Raw genomic sequence first — 17,879 nt, forward strand, 5'->3', positions numbered from 1 at the left:
TATGAATAATAAATAAATATAAAAGATCAAAAAGTTAAAAAGTCATTGTCTCGTTAATCATTTTTATTCCAATGAGCTGCTCTCTCATTATTCAAAAAAAATCATAAAATTATATTATGCATTAGTCATTAATCGATATAATATTTTTTCTCTTCAATAATATAAAATTTTGAGAAAATTACAAAAATATTTTGAAACGATATAAGAGTCACTACCTCACCGCCCTCGTCTTCTCATTTGCGTAAGTATATAATAATATGATTATATAACGATTTGAATTTTTTTTTGAAAATATGTATTTATAGATACTTGTCCTTATAGTATTTTATAGGGTAAAAATTAAAAGAAAATTTTTAGGAAAAATAAAATTTTTAAGTTGATTTTAGGAAAAAGAGGAGAAATGATATTTAAAAAGAAATTTAGGAGAACATCAAGATAGTAAGTTGCTTTAAATATAGGAAGTTTTAGGAGAATATTATGATGGTAAGATGATTTCAAATTTTTACTGGAAGATTTTGTAGAAATTTTAGGAGAATATTACGAATGTTGATAAATTTTTTATTTAGGAATATATATGGGAATTGTAATTTTTGATATTTATTAACTTAAAAAATTGAAAAAAATAGTATGAGACGATCTGAGAGACGCCGCATAAACGCTCTCGTCTTCTCCATTATATAACTATATATATATATATATATAAATCGACGTTATTGTCCGAAAAAAATATAATATAAGTTCAATTTTATAAGTTTTAAAATGAAAAAAAAAATTGTTAATAATTAAACAAAATTAAATAATTTGACTTAAAAATTCTGCAGTTTGAGTGGACCCGGGGTATCTTACAATATGAAATCTCCTTCGGAAGAAACGAGATGAAAATTTATATGAAAACAGTGGGTTAAAACCAGGACATAGTATAGACCAGAACTGAAAGTCTCATTACCCCCTTAAAAACTTTAATTTTCATCATTCAAAGACCATTTATGATCTATGACAATATTAAACAAAAAAGACACATCTCCGGCTTACACAGAAGCTGTTGACGAAATCATGAGAATTTACAGATCACTTCCACCAAGGCCCACCATTGAAGAGCTTGAAGCTGCTATATCTCTTGTCAAAACTGTTGATTCTGAAGAAAAACTAAAACTTGATCAACTCTCTAGCCAAGTGCCACCTCAAGATGTGCCATCAGAGATTTTTTGTGTGTTACAACAAGTTAAAAAGACCATGGTTTTGTTTCAGAGTCATGAGCAGAGCAGAGAGGCTTTAGAGTTAATTGAAGTTGACAAATATTATCAGAAGTTTGATCAACTTCTTCAGACAGCTTCTGAATTGGTTTCTGGAGGTGTTGTGCCTGAGATTAAGTTGGGTAATAATTCTGAGGGCCTTGCTCTTGAAAAGAATGAAGAAGTTGTTATTGATGAGGGTGTGATCATGATAAAGGAAGGTGAAGAATCAGAGGTTTTAGGTTTGCCTTTGGTCAAGAAGACTTCTGTCACAAAAGTCGTTGATTTCTCGTCAGGTTTGTACAAGTTTCATCATTTAGATACTGTTGTATGTGTTTGTATTGTAGACTTGTTGTGTGAGTTTGTGTGTGTGTGTGTGTGTGTTTTCATTTTTTAAATCTGAATCAAGAGAGATGAAGAAAACCTTAAAAGCTTTAGTTTTGGTATTTTTCTCCAACTATAAACATTTAGAATTATGATGGTCTATGCAATTCTGCTTGAGTCTGCCATATCTTCTGTTTTCTTCATTTTTTTGGTAAATTATTCAGCTTTCTAAAAAATTCTGTGATCCCATGTATCCAAACGAGTAAAATTATGTTAATGTTCTACACCGTTGCATTTGATTCTCAATTTTCTTGGTTGCGTACGCAGTAATAAACGTCTTTATGGTCAACTCCTTTGGGTAATATTAGTGTTTTGTCATGAGCAAATTGTAGGTGGTAAAGACAATGAAAAGCTGAGTCTGATGAAAGTGGCCGCTCTATTTGAAAGCACGGCAAAATCAGAAGAAAAGGACCAAGTGGTTCTTGATCTTGAAGGCAAACTGATGGACAATATCGAGTGGCTTCCTGTATCTCTTGGGAAGTTAACGCAGGTTGTTGAGCTAAATTTATCAAATAACAAACTAATGGTACTTCCAACCAGCATCAGTGGCCTCACCGCCCTAAGGAAGCTTGATGTTCATGCAAACCAACTTATGAACCTTCCCGATTCGTTTGGAGAATTAAGCAATTTATCTGACCTTGACCTCCATGCCAATAAATTAAAAACACTGCCTATTTCATTTGGTAATCTGAAAAACCTGGTCAGTTTTGATTTGAGTTCAAACCATTTTAGTACCCTGCCCGATATAATTGGCAATCTTACCTCTTTAGAAATATTGAATGTCGAGACAAATGAGCTTGCTGAACTTCCTTACACAATTGGATCATGCACGTCCCTTGTAGAGCTGAGACTGGACTTTAATCAGCTCAGAGGTCTTCCTGAGGCAATTGGAAAGCTAGAAATGTTAGAAATTTTTACTTTTCATTACAACAGAGTTGGAAAATTGCCTACGACCATGGGTAATCTTACCAAATTGAGGGAACTAGATGCAAGCTTTAATGAACTCGAAGGCATACCTGAAAGCTTCTGTCTTGCAGTAAATCTTGAAAAGTTGAACATCGGAAAGAACTTTTCAGACCTCAGAGCCTTGCCAAGAGCAATTGGAAATCTTGAAAAACTCGAAGTGCTAGATATTAGTGACGATCAAATAAGAGTCTTGCCTGATTCTTTTCGTTTCCTATCTAAATTGAGAGTTTTTCATGCTTACGAGACTCCACTAGAAGTTCCTCCCAAGCAAATTGTTATGTTGGGAGCTCAGGTAATAATTCTTAACTTTACGATTTCAGGTCAAAATCAAATGCACATTTAAAGTAGTACTAACTTCTTTAGGTTATTGATTGATCAGGCTGTTGTTCAGTATATGGAAGATTTTGTTGCCAAGAGGGATGGGAATGTTCAACACCCAAAGAAGAAGAAAGGTTTCTGGTCCAGGCTATGTTGTATCTTTTTTCTCGGATCCAGAAAAGATGCATAATGTGACAGCTTGGTTGCTTTCAATCTTGGCATACAAAAGTTGGAAATTTTTTATTTTAAGCCTAATGACTTTTTGAATCTCAGGATGCACTAATATACGTTTGCCTTTGTATTTTAAAGTCAAGTTTTTTTTGTCCATAATGTATTGAAAATGTACCTTTTAAATCTGGGACCGTCTGGTTTGCACCAGATTTTTTTCGGGTGCTTTAGTTTTTTTCCGGTTCAAAATTAAAAAGGTATCCTTTTAGTATTTTATAAAAAAAATGACTTTAAAATACAGGGACACGGATGTGTATATTGATGCGAAATTGAAGTTCAAAATTTTATTAACGAACGTTGCGTTATTGTTTAATTCTTTGTATCAAACATCTGGTCCTGGCATAGTTCTGTTTTTACCTTATTATTTGTTAATTCAAGTGAAACTGAGAAGAGCAGGTGTTACTTTCAATGCTCAGTTGCTCATGTTACAGTGTCATTCTTCTTGAACATAATGGTAGGTTCTGTATGAGTGCATGACTTGAATCAGCATTTTCATACACCAACAATAACCAAATAGTTTTCAAATATTAATAAGTTTGAACTTTCTCCTTGACATTTCAATTTTTTGTTTTCAACCCGAAAAATATATCTGTAATTTTCAAAGCTATAAGTAGGGTTAAATAACGAGTTACCAAATATAGTATATAATCTCTCATAAAATAACACCTGATGTGTTTTGATTGGAGTACAATTAGTTACTCTATCCGCTCATATTATGTGTCATGTTTTGACTAGTTTACGATTAAATTATTTAAATTTTGACCACAAATTATACATAATATAAAATTAAATAAATTTAAAAACTAGTATCATTAGAAAATATATCTAATTCTCTTTCAAATGTATTTTTAATTTTTTTTAGATAATACATAAAATTGTCATAATTATCGATCAAAATTTGGTCAATTTGACCACATATTAGTTGACGGACGCATGACGAAAATTTAGAGGGGCCGGTTTTAAATTATATTTTTAAAAATTAAAAAAATAAAGTTTAATTATTAAAAAAATTCTAAAATTAAAAAAAAATAACTTATATCACTTTATTATCAAAAATAAAATTTACTAGAATAATGATTTGAAATGTTATAATTTTCAACAATTAGAGCTGATTACAAAAAAATATATATATACAAGAAAAGATGGTAAAAAGTGAAAAATAAAAGAGAAACCTACTACTATATCTTGGCAGGATTCAAACAGTGGTGTTAGTGACGGTGACCATGGTATGATGCCAACGGATCTGCAGGTTCAATCGCTATGAAAGTAACATTATATTGGTGATACCGGAAAATCTAGGGTTGACCGGCTCCGTAGACCCCTATCTCGGTCTCTGATATTTAAAAAAACAAGACATATAATATGAGATGAAGATAATATTTAATATGATATTGGAGCTCGATTTAATGAAGAATTTAGGTCCAATGAGTATTAAAGAGTATAAAAATTGTGTTCAGCCTTATTCTATCACTTTAAGATTTTTTTTTTTTTGACAAAAGCTATAGATTTTATTACTTCAAATCCATCTCAATACAATTTTGAATGTTAACAGGAACAGACATCCTGTCAAAACTACGACCTGGGTATATCACCTTCAGATATTAGTAAGACTAATATATGATTGATAGATTTATATATATTTTAAAGAATTTGATTCTCATATTTATAATATTATATTATTAATTAGAATTTATTGTTTTATGACAGAAAATAAAGAATTCCCAAATTTTATATGGAATTGAACTTATTTGGACTTAAATTATAAGGAAATTTGAATTTATTGGCCTGCACGTGCATACATCAGTGTTTGGGCCGTAATTTGTGTTCTAGACATCAGAATTGGGCGATCTTACAGCTCATGCAAAGCTAACAGAATTATCTACGGTTTAGAAGTGGAACAGTCCAGAATCAGGCCTGAAAAACAGCCTACGAATTTTATATCAAAGTCCAATTTATTTTGGGAAAAGTATTAAAAACTCTTTATTATATATTAGGTTTTATATAGTGTATAAGAGAACCATAACATATTGTATTAGAGAATAGAAGAGAGATATCCATTATTCTTAAAAGATAAGGGAGAGAGACAGTTAGAGAGCGTTTGAGATTGGGAGAAGGAGTGAAGGGATTCGTCCGGATTTCAAAGGAACTCTTCAAGTTGTATTCTCTGTATTCAAATTCTTAACTCATGATTTGTGGTTTTAATATATATTTGTTTTCTTCATATATTGTGAGTAGCTAATCCCTTAATCAAAGAGTTGGGTACTATTTTTTAGTTTGTTGTTTTTGTTTAGTTGTATTGTGAATTTTTTGTGATTGTTAATCTTTCATTGAGGGCCTAACACAATTGAGGGAGTTGCGAATCTTTGATTGTATTTATAGGAATTATAACGAATCGGGAGAGGAGTTGTAATTCTAGTACATGATATGATAGACACAATTTAAGTATTAGATCGGGAGATTTATATGAGAATTGTGAAACTTATAATCCTTGATTTTTAATAGTCTATAATTGTACTTTGTATGACCATGAGAGTGACGTTCAATGGATACTTGTAGACACTATTTTATCTTGGAAGACAATTATATAAATATTAGAAAGATTGTTTTTAACAAAATAAGAATATAGACATTCATGATAACCATGGAAGAATCTCTTGGAGTGTTTTCTCTCATATTTATTATATAGTTTTATTTATTTATTTGATTAATTAGTTATTAATTACACACATCCATAAATTATTCTCCACACTTCTGAATTATAAGAGATAAAATACTTGAAATTGGTGTTATATTAGTCCTTATCTGATAACGAACTTCTAAAAACACAAATTAACAGGGATACTCATAAATTATCAGAAATAAATTCTTTAACCTTATAAAATTTCTGACCCCAGACCGTAGGAACTTTTAAAGCTAAGAATCAAGTACTTGTGTACAAACTGTATGGTGCTTTTTTCAATCAAAACCAGTGACTTCTCTTGCAAAATTTCTTTAAAACTACTCTTTTAAATGGCCGGTTGAAAGAAAAATTATGATAATCCCGTGTTAACTTTTTTTCCAGTACTATATATTTGTCATTAAATTTTGAATGGAGGCCAAAATTGAAAAAACAAATAAGTCATTGCTATCAAATTATCCTTGGCTCTTTAATTCTAAAGGTAGTCCTCTATTTTTTCATATTTATCATTTGACTTTTTACACGTAATTTAAAATATTTTGATAGTTACAATCATTATTTTTTAAAAATATGTTTTGTGAGTTTTACTACGAATTATATACTTTTAGTCAAAAAATATAATTTTCAAAAAAATTATTTAAACTATATGATTAAAGCATTTTAAGATGTGCGCACAAAAGTCAAATGTCAAAAACGGAAGGTTTTTTTGCTTTTAATTATCGAAATAAGCAAAGTTAATTTCTATATGATTTTTAGTCCTGTTCGAATGATTAAGTTGAGCAATTAAGATTTGTTAATTACAATTGACTTCTTAAAACATGTAAAACTATGCGCTTAAAACTAGTGTCTAGGCCATTTTAATATGTCATCAGTCATTATATCAATTCTATTGACAGGCATATATACTCCTGTTTTCTAATATACTCCCGGGTAGGGCAGGTGCTACTTCCTTACCTAGTCAAATACCTTGATTTATTTGTTGCGGATAGATGGGAAATATGGTCCTATTCGATCCGATTTAAAAGTTAGTAGAGCGGATATGGATTGTTTAAAAAAATTTAATTATAAAAAAATCCGATCCAATAATGATATGATGCAATAAGTAACAGATATGGATTAGGATCGATTCGTTAACGATCCGATTGGATCCAATAATTTATTATATATAATATAATTATAATATATATAATTATATAATAAATTATAGATAAAATAATGTAAATTGTAGTATGGCTACCATAATACTGGTATGTTTAGTTTGATATAAAGAACTCATTTTTCACTAGTGTGGTGAATATAGTCTGGTCTTGTAAAAATATATTAATTAATCGGAAGTCTGATCCATTATCCGGATCCAAACAGATCTTAATATGGATCGACCTGTGAAAAATCCGACAAAAATCCGATTCAAATTCGAATTCGATAAAATTAAATGAATAAAGATATGAATCAAGGTTGATCCAGATCAAGACTGATCCGATTCATTTACAACCGTACTCCTGGACCATCCCAAGACTGTGCATCTTGTGCATGTCCAGGATTAATTAACATGCGTGTATTTTAAATTTAATAAGTTATTTTTATTTGAATAATGTCAGGTTTTTCGAAAATTTGTGGACGTGTATATATATACTTAGTATGTTTAGGAAAGTTATTATTTATTTTATGAAACAACGCAGGTCTCGCAGATCTCATAATATGTTTAAGAAAGTTATTATTTATTTTGTGAAACATCAAAATCTTAAAGTTTTGTGAAAAAAATTTGACCGACATTTGTCGAGAATAAGTGTTCATTGTTACGCATTCTACTTTTGTGCATTTCCGGGAATGGCGTTGTTACGCATTCTACTTTTGCGCATTTCTGGGAATGGTGTTATCATTGGTTATCATTAGGGTAGAGCACGACTCGATTTTTGGCTAAAACCGAAACCGAAGATCTTCGGTTTTCAAAATCGGAAACCGCAACCGAATCATCGGTTGCGGTTTTAAAAATCCCAATTCGGTTATAATGGGTTCGATTTCGGTTATTAAACCGAATATAAAAATAGTAATTTTGTTACTATAATTAGCAAATTTACTTAATTTAAAAAATCAGCCGTATCATCAGGGTTACATAAATTGAAATCTGCAATTCCTGCCTTCACTGAATTCACTTACTGAGCCCATAAAATAATTGGGTAACAATGTATTATCACATCTAATTGCAATGGAAACTCAATGACATAGCAAATCAGGATATCATAATTTATGGACTATTTTTGTTGAATTACATGATGCAAATTGCAAACAGTGTCAACATTTGTTAAAGGTAACAGATACAAATTGCATTCTTGTTTCACTGATCATCCTCATTGACAATTTAACAATCACATACTAATTATTAAGTACTTAGTAGAACTATATAGCATATAGTTCAGACTACTTGCCGCAAGTCTCAGAATTTTGGAGTGCAAACTGTCTCCGTAAGTATGTGAATTTGGAGTGGACCGGACATTCCCGGTTAATGAAATACAATTGGCTTAGAATTTCAACATTCACTTACTGTTAAATTGTATATTTATATTTTTATAACATAAAAATTTATTATTATATAATTTATATAATTATATATTAATATATTATAAAAATCGGTTCAGTTTCGGTTCGGTTTAACTCCAAAACCGAAACCGAACCCTAAATAACGGTTCGGTTTTTCTATTTTTTGGTTTTAATTAGGTTTTTATTTAACTAAAAATATTCTCTCAGCTCAAATTATATTCGCATTTTTAAAAAATTATAAATATTAAGAAAAATAAGATTTAATAAGAGAAATATGTATTAATTGTATTAAATAAATATAATAAATGATAGTAAGTATAAAACCGAGTTGAATTTGAAAATATAATTTTACATTAAAATATTGAAGTAGACAATTAATTTGAAATAAAAAATCTCTAAAATGAATATGTACTATGAAACCAAGTGAATATATTTTTACTATACCTTCAAAACAATTTAAATTACGTGCAAAAAATTAAAAAACATAATAAAGTCAGTGTTAGTACAAGCTGTAAAATGATCATCAATTAAAAATAAAAAGAAAAAGAAAAAGAAAAACATGGGAGTGATAAACATCGAAGACCAGAGACATTTTGTATTATGGCCGGATGAGCAGGCAGGCGGCAGGCCCACTCTATTCTTGACTATCTTCTTTTAAATTTCTGGTAAAATGTCTCTTATCCTATTTTAATTTTTTCTGAAACCCTGCGTTATAGCACCAGCGAATAAAGGAATTATTTTGTCTAAAAGCAATGAACATAAATATTCAGTTTGTCTGCAAGGGTTACGTGATAATTATCTTTTTGATCATAGATTCTTGTTAGAAATATGTTGTGTACTTGATGATAACTTGAGCAAAATATTTAGTAGATTTTAGTTAAGTGATTTTGTAATTTTCAACGGATGATCATTTTCAACATTCGTTTAAAGAGTAGCTTATGTAACTGTTATGGATTAAAAACTAAGGTATATAATTGCCGTATTTATTACTAAGGAACGTGAGTTTCGTGGCTCGATTTGACTGCTCTTGTATTTCGTGACTCGATCTGTCTTAACAAGATGCCTACGTACCTTGCTGATTGCCAAGGATCAACTCAAAAAACGTAGTTCTTACTGTATTGGAGACCATCAATCCCAAAAAATTTCAAGATCTTACTCTGAAAGCACACTTCGTAGGATTTAACATCATCTTGTGGTACCTCAGGACCTCAAAAGCTTCCCTCAAATGGTTATTTGATCAGTCTTTACTAGACTCTTGACTAACATGTCATCAACATAGACTTCCATGGTCTTGCCAATAAGATCCTTAAAAATTTTATTTACCAATCTTTGATAGGTGGCTCCTGCATTCTTGAGACCAAATGCCATAACTGTAGGATTCTATCTATCACGGAAGCATGGTAAAACAATTTTTACGATATAAAATCCATATACTACGCATACAGATCATGAATTAAATCGAGGGATCGATTTTTAACCTTTAAAAACGATCCAAAACAACGAGCGGAGATCCTTAGCAACTGCTCCTCAAGTGTGAAGCACTCCACCGGTATCCACCAAGAAAACGATGTAATGGAGGAGGAGGTGGTGGAGAGAATTAGGGTTTTGTAAATTTTTTGGGTTGAGGCAAAAATAGGGTTTATAATGTTATATCTATAGGCAAAATTTTCAGCTGAAAATTTCCCATAAAATATTATTATTATTAACCCTTTATTATTCTCACTAATAATTAAAACACCTATTAATTATTAATTCTTTTTCTAAACACTTTAGAAATAATTCTCTCTCTTGATTTAATTTCCAAAAATTAAATTCTTAATTAATAATATTAAGAACTTTTCTTAATTAATTTATAATCAATTAAATCTCATTTATTCAATTATTAAATTTGCCAATTAATTATTTATTTCATAAATAAATAATTATCAGGCATTATTAATTAATTACTCCACCATTAAATCATTCTCTTTTATGGTGTGACCCTGTAGGTTCAATATTAAGCCGGTAGTAGAAATAAATAATAATAAAAATATTTTATCATTATTTATATAAATTCTCTAATTCATTAAATATGATTAATTAATTAATCATATTTATTCTACATCGTGAGGGATACTTCTCAGTATATCGCGACTATCCGGATAATACGAATTCACTGCTTAGAATACCAAGAACCTATTCAGTGAGTAGTTACCGTACAATTAATTCCTTCTACCCTGCAATGTCACGATTAAATACAAGGCATGGAACTTGTGTCAAGCCTATCTTATTTAATCACTTGTTTTCCCATTCACTATGCTTAGTTCTATTTAATGTAAATTAGAAACTCCTTTCTAATTTCATTCACTCTGGCCAGAGATTCTTGAACTAACATAAGTGGATCAGCATTGAATATTCTCTTCCTTCACTGGAAGAGGTAGATCCTTTATTGATCATACACTATCTTCGTGTACAAATTCCTATACCCAGTAGAGCCCTTATAATTGTCCCTGGAGACTAAGAACTAAACCAAAGCATAGTTCATTGTACACAAGATGACTATGATGACCTCAAGTCTAAGGATACTTGTACAACTATCACTATGTGAACAACTGCTGACACGTGAGTGAACTCCATAGCTGTTCAGCTGTGTGAGTCATGTTCAGTGAACTTATTCTATAATAAACACCTACATACTAGCTATAGTGTCACCACACAAATGTCTATGAGAACAGACATCCTTCATAATGAAGCAAACATAGTATGTACCGATCTTTGCGGATTATTAATTACCAGTTAGTAATCCTACGACCAGGAACTATTTAAGGTTAGAGTTATCATCTTTTAGGTCTCATTATTATGATCTCATCACAATCCATAAAAAACTTTACTCTAAACTGTGGTATATCTTATTTAAACACTTAAAATAGATAGAGCCCGCAATAAAAAAAACAAAACAGGTCTTTTATTAATATCAATGAAATAAAAAATAGATTACATAAAAGTTATTCCTAAATCCTCATACATGATTGGACTTAGGACATATCTCTTTCAATCTCCCATTTGTACTAAAGCCAATCACTCTGGTATCTAATACCCATCTTGTCTTTATGACGATCAAAGTGACTTTGAGAAAGTGGCTTTGTGAGTGGGTCTACTACGTTGTTATGTGTGTCAACTCTCCCGACGTTGACATCTCCTCTTTCAACAATCTCCCTTATCAGATGAAAGCGCCGCAGGACATGTTTGGAACTTTTATGAGACCTAGGTTCCTTGGCTTGTGCTATTGCTGCGTTGTTATCACAATACAACACAATAGGCTCTTCAACGCTAGGAACAACTCCCAACTCATATACAAATTTCCTCATCCAAACGGCTTCTTTTGCAGCCTCACTTGCAGCTATATATTCTGCTTCCGCTATGGAGTCAGTCGTTGTAGACTGTTTGGAACTCTTCCAACTAATCGCACTACCATTCAGAGTAAACACGTACCTTGACATGGATTTGCTATCACTTTCTGACTGAAAACTAGAGTCAGTATAACCCTCTATTTTCAACTCAGATTCACCACCAAAAACAAGAAAAATGTCATGAGTCCTTCGCAAGTACTTAAGGATGTTTTTCACTGATTTCCAGTGGTCTTTACCTGGATTGGACTGATATCTGCTCGTCACACTAATTGAATAAGCAACATCAGGCCTTGTACACAACATCGCGTACATGATAGATCCTATTGCTGAAGCATAAGGAATCTTACTCATACGCTCTCTTTCCTCAGGTGTCTTTGGAGACATTTTTTTGGAAAGGGACACTCCATGGCTCATCGGTATGAGACCTCTTTTGGAGTTTTCCATGCTAAACCTTTTAAGCACTTTCTGGATGTATGTACCCTAGGTAAGACCTATCATTCTTCTAGATCTATCTCTATAGATCTTCATACCGAGAATGTAGGATGTTTCTCCCAAGTCCTTCATGGTGAAGTTCTTTGATAGCCATACTTTGACTGATTGCAGCATCAGTATATCATTTCCTATAAGAAGTATGTCATCTACATACAATACAAGAAATGTTACCACGATCCCACTAACCTTCTTGTAGACACATGGTTCATCTATGTTTTTGATAAAACCAAACTCTTTGATTGTCTCATCAAAATGGATGTTCCATCTACGAGAAGCTTTCCTTAAACCATATATGGTTCGTAGCAGCTTACACACTAGGTGTTCATTTCCCTTGGAAAGAAAACCCTCTGGCTGTGTCATATACACTTCCTCCTCAAGTTACCCATTGAGGAAGGCCGTTTTCATGTCCATTTTCCAGATCTCATAGTCGTAGTAAGCAGCAATCGCAAGCAAAATCCGAATTGATTTTAACAGGGCTATAGGCGAAAAAGTTTCATCAAAGTTAATCCCTTGCCTTTGTTTGAATCCTTTTGCCACGAGTCTGGCCTTATAAGTCTCCACCTGGCCATCTGCTCCAATCTTTCTTTTGTATACCCACTTGCACCCAATAGGCTTAACACCTTCAGGCGCCTCAACCAGAGTCCATACTTGGTTGGTATACATAGATTCCATTTCGGATTTCATGGCACTATGCCATTTCTCTGAGTCAACACTACTCATAGCCTCATTATAGGTCACAGGTCGTCATCATCAATGATTGACAACTCATTGCCATTCTCAATGACAAGGTCATAATACCTCTCAGGTTGGCGATACACTCTCCCTGTCCTACGAATGGGCTGTTCCACAGAAGTTTGTTCAGTCTGAACAGGTGTTTCCACTTGATCCGTAGTAGTTTGTGCTTCTTGAACTTCATCAAGTTTAACTTTGCTCCCACTGTTTCCTTCAAGGATAAACTGCTTTTCCAAGAAGGTAGCATGTCTGGAGACAAACACCCGATGATCGGTGTAAAAGTAATACCCCAAAGTCTCTTTAGGATATCCCATAAAATTACATTTTACGGATCGAGATTCCAGCTTATCTGGGTCAACTTTCTTGATATAAGCTGGACATCCCCAAATCTTAACGTGTTTAAGACTCGGTTTCCTTTCTTTCCATATCTCATATGGAGTTTGAGGTACAGATTTGGAAGGCACCTTATTCAGTAAATATGCTGAGGTTTCCAATGCATAACCTTATAGGAATACTGGAAGATTCGCATAGCTCATCATGGACCGAACCATGTCTAACAAAGTTCGATTTCTCCTTTCAGATACCCCATTTAACTGTGGAGTATATGGAGGAGTCCACTGGGACACTATACCATTTTCTTTGAGATAATCTAGAAACTCTCCATTCAAGTATTCGCCACCTCGATCTGATCGAAGAGTTATAATACTGTGTTTGGTTTGTTTCTCCACTTCATGTTTATATTCTTTGAACTTTTCAAAGGCTTCAGACTTGTGTTTCATCAAATACACATATACGAATCTAGATCTATCATCTATGAAAGTAATGAAGTACGAAAATCCACCCATGGCTTGCGTAGACATTGGTCCACATACATCTGTTTGTACCAATCCTAGAAAATCTGCAGCCCTCTCTCCATGTCCACTAAATGGAAATTTGGTCATTTTACCCAATAGACAAGACTCGCATGTAGGATATGATTCAAAATCAAAGGGGTCAAGTAACCCTTCTTTATGCAATGTCCGCAGTCTATTTTCACTAATATGACCTAGCCTACAATGCCATAAATAGGTCAGAGTTTCATCATCTCGTTTTCTTTTGTGAGTTTGTTCAATCTGAAGTAAATCATGCTCTACGTCACATACATACAGACCATTATTTAAAATACCACGTCCATAAAGAATATTATCTCTAAGAATGGAACATTCATTATTCTTAATAATAAATGAAAAACCATCCAAATCCAACATAGGAATAAAAACAATATTCCTCACAATAGAGGGAACGTAATAACAATTATTCAAAATAATAGTCTTGCCCGTAGGCATATGTAAACTAAATGATCCTACAGATATGGCCGCAACCCTTGCTCCATTACCCATACGTAGAATCACCTCATCTTTTTCAAGAGTCCTACTTCCCTTTAGTCCTTGCAACGAATTACAAATATGAGAACCACAGGCGGTATCTAATACCCAAGTAGAAATTTGACCTAGTGATATATTAACTTCGATCATGAACATGCCTGAATCAGAAGCGGTAGTCTTACTACCCTTCATTTTCTTCAATTCTGCAAGGTAAACCTTGCAGTTCCTCTTCCAGTGCCCCAACTTGTTACAGTGAAAACAAACAGCTAAATTTGGACCAGTCAACTTGTGAGCATCTAGTATGCTCCGGAGTGATAGTGCAGAAGACATAACGAATATAGTAAATCTGTAAATGATAAACACATAACAACACTTAGCAAATCTTCAATTTCATTTCAAAATACTATATAAATCGGGTCTTTATTCATAAGTGGCTCGCACTAGTTTATCTAATTTATACAACCCCTAAGTGAAAATTAAGCATTCATAATGCTAGTGGGAATTGGGATCCTACCACTACTAGAAAAATTAGAATAGACATCACCTCTTAGATATCAATTACTTTTTTGAACGATGTAAAAGGTGTTTTCTACATCGGTTTTTGGCAATCGATGTCTTTTGTTGTTATAAACATCAGTTTTTTAGCCCAACCGATGTTACATGTCTGTTTTAAAAAAATTAATCAACGCACCTTCCCCGTTCCCCCCTTAACCAAATTATTCATTCCCTCCAAGTGTTCCCCCCCTTGTTTTTTGACTTAGTAAGATTTTCCCCCTTTTTTCACCCACATCTTCCCCCTCTTTTTATTAAAAAAAATAAAAATTAAAATCAAAATCTGAAAACAAAAACAAACAAAAACAAAAAACGTATTCATCATTTCATCACTCTCTCATCTCTCAGTTTATCACTCTCTCATCTCCCATTTTATCCCTCTCTCAGCTCTCATTTCACCTTCCTGTGTAGATTTCACCTTGCTGCTCTCATCAAGGTTGCTCTCATTTCCCTTATTGCTCTCGTAGATTTGGGGGTTTCATTGCATTAAGTCAAAGTCGGAGTTGAAGTTCAACTCAGAGTTTAAGGTTGGAGTTCAAGTCGGAGATTGAAGCTAAGTTGGAGGTTAAAGCTTGAATTAGGTAAGTTTTAAACCCTAATTTCAGAGTTGGGGGTTTCAATTTGAAACCCTAATTTTTTAATTTTTAATTAGTTTAAGCTTAAACTATCTGCATCTGCTTGTTTGAGTTGCTTGTTACATATTCTATAGTATGGAAATTAGTTATTTGTCATATAGCAAACCCTAATTTGCTTATGCCTGTGTCTTTATTTATTTTATTTTGTTTAAATGATAGGATTTTTGTTGCTCTTTTCTCTGTTTTCTCTAGGAAATGCATGTTATTTTCAGTTAAATAATGTAAACATTATTTTATAGTAAGGGGATGATAGACGAAATTCGTTTTTTGTTCTGTATATGTTGTTACAGCATATATTTTACATATAAAATGACAGGAAGATAGTTCTGTGTAGAATTTATAGTATAATGTAAACATCTTTCATCTATTGATAGTATAATGTAAACATTAAAATGCATGCCCTGTCTTCTAGTACCAAATCGATACAAGCAGATTACTGAAAAGGATAATGACATTACCTTTTCAGTAATAAAAATCAACTTTGATTTTTGATGTCATACTTGGAATAAATTTTTTTTATAAAAGAACACTTCACTAACACATACATATGGTGCTTATAAAGAAAATAATTACCTGGTAGAGAAGAAGGGTTACCTGGGAGGAGTTAGAAAATCAGAATTGGTTGGTTTGGGAATGTAATCTTTGAGCAAGTACTTAATAAACCCACTAAAAGTTCTGATTCTTGTTTGAGAAATGATAGTTAGCATGTGAATAGAGTTTTCTTGACCTATGGAAGCTAATTCTTTATGAGCATCGGCGTCGGGTGGTGGTTGATTCTGCTCATTACAATTTATATTAATTTGTTATGTTTATTGTCTAGTGGCGTGCTCAGCTTTGTTCTGTGTTTCGTTTCATCATTTTAATCAATCAGTGTCGTGTTCTGCTTTGCCGGTAATTATACACAGTAATACATATATATTACTAATTGTACGTTATTTTTTTTTGAAATATTTGATATGAAAATTAGGTAGGAAATAGGTTATCCTACGAATATGGAGAAAGATTGGATTTCAAAAGAGAGGGATTCGTTGGAATATGAAGTCGGGGTTGAAAAGTTTTTGATTTACGCCGAAGAAAATTATAAAAATCCTAAAAAAATACCTTGCCCCTGCTGTAAATGTGTTAATTTCAAGAAATTTCCGGTCAAAGTAATAAGGCGTCATCTCTACGAGAATGGTTTTAGTCTTGGGTATATTGATTGGATTTGGCACAGATCCAAGACTGGTAGGTCATCTGTTGGTAGCACAGTGCCTCCTCATGAAGAGGAGCAGAATGCAGATGCATTTAAATCAGCCTTTGAAGCTGCATCAGAAGCGGTGCTGCATCGAAAGCGGCGGCTGCTGGTGCTTCACAAGCTGCTGTGGTTTGTGAAGCAGTATATCGTAATCCGGGGGGTAAATCAGGGGGCGATGACTACGATTGTTAGGAATATATGTGCATTAGTTTGATGATATGTTTAACAAAACACTTAAGTAGAAATTTAGTGTCAGTAGCCTCAACGGATAAGACCACCTTGGCTATCCGTTGATGGTGTAGCTTTACTTAGAAATAAGTCTAGTATTGTAGCATATTTCAGTCTCTGTATTTAAAATGTAATTCTTAGAAGTTGAGAGAAACTATAAGTCATGTTGACTACTAGAAGATATGCAGATAGGAAGGCCAATTGTAAATATTTCATGCCTTGTAATTTTGTATAAATGAAGTGGTATCAACGGATGACTTAAAGACCTTCAACGGATGAGAAGCTAAGCTTCAACGGATGTCTCTAAAGCTTCAACGGATAACATCCTTCAACGGATGAGAGCATCAACGGATGAAAGCTTCAACGGATAACATCCTTCAACGGATGAAGTCATCAACGGATGAAAGCTTCAACGGATGTTCTGCTAATTAGCCGTTGATAAGTGGTAGTTGTACCTACAGACAGAGGCACATGGGTTGACAGAGAAAACTGAGATGTGGTAGCCGAATTTCAGGATCAACAGAAAAAGCAGCCGTTCTTCTTTAGTACAAAGATGCAATAGTCAACAAAGTACTTGAATGAACAGGAAAAGAAGCAAGTGAAGAACTTATTTTACTATTGTAATTTTATATTGTTTTTCACTTGTACACTTGGTGATATATAAACCAAGAAGAAGCTAGTAATTAGTGAGAGATTTTCCAGAGCTGTTAAGAAATATCTTGAGAGAAAATTCATCTAGTTTGTACTAGGATGCAGCTGTGATCAACATTGTTGAACACAGATTTTCTAATATACCATCTCTGGTGGAACAACAAATCCACCAGAAAAGTTTTTAAAGTTTGTTGTGTTCTTTACATTTTGTGTTTGAATATATATCTGTCTGCATTAGCTCAAAGCAATTCATACACTT

General features: G+C 32.8%; 1 protein-coding gene across 1 annotated transcript; it reads left to right on the plus strand.

Annotated features, from left to right (window-relative positions):
- Positions 1-890: 890 nt before the first annotated feature.
- Positions 891-3,537, plus strand: LOC141698082 (plant intracellular Ras-group-related LRR protein 5-like). Its single transcript, XM_074502690.1, has 3 exons — positions 891-1,528; positions 1,949-2,874; positions 2,962-3,537. Exons 1-3 carry the CDS (start codon positions 994-996, stop codon positions 3,088-3,090), a joined length of 1,590 nt encoding a protein of 529 aa, XP_074358791.1. The 5' UTR covers positions 891-993; the 3' UTR covers positions 3,091-3,537.
- Positions 3,538-17,879: the final 14,342 nt, after the last annotated feature.

Source organism: Apium graveolens, chromosome 11 (genome assembly GCF_009905375.1).
Source record: "Apium graveolens cultivar Ventura chromosome 11, ASM990537v1, whole genome shotgun sequence".
NCBI lineage: Eukaryota > Viridiplantae > Streptophyta > Magnoliopsida > Apiales > Apiaceae > Apium > Apium graveolens.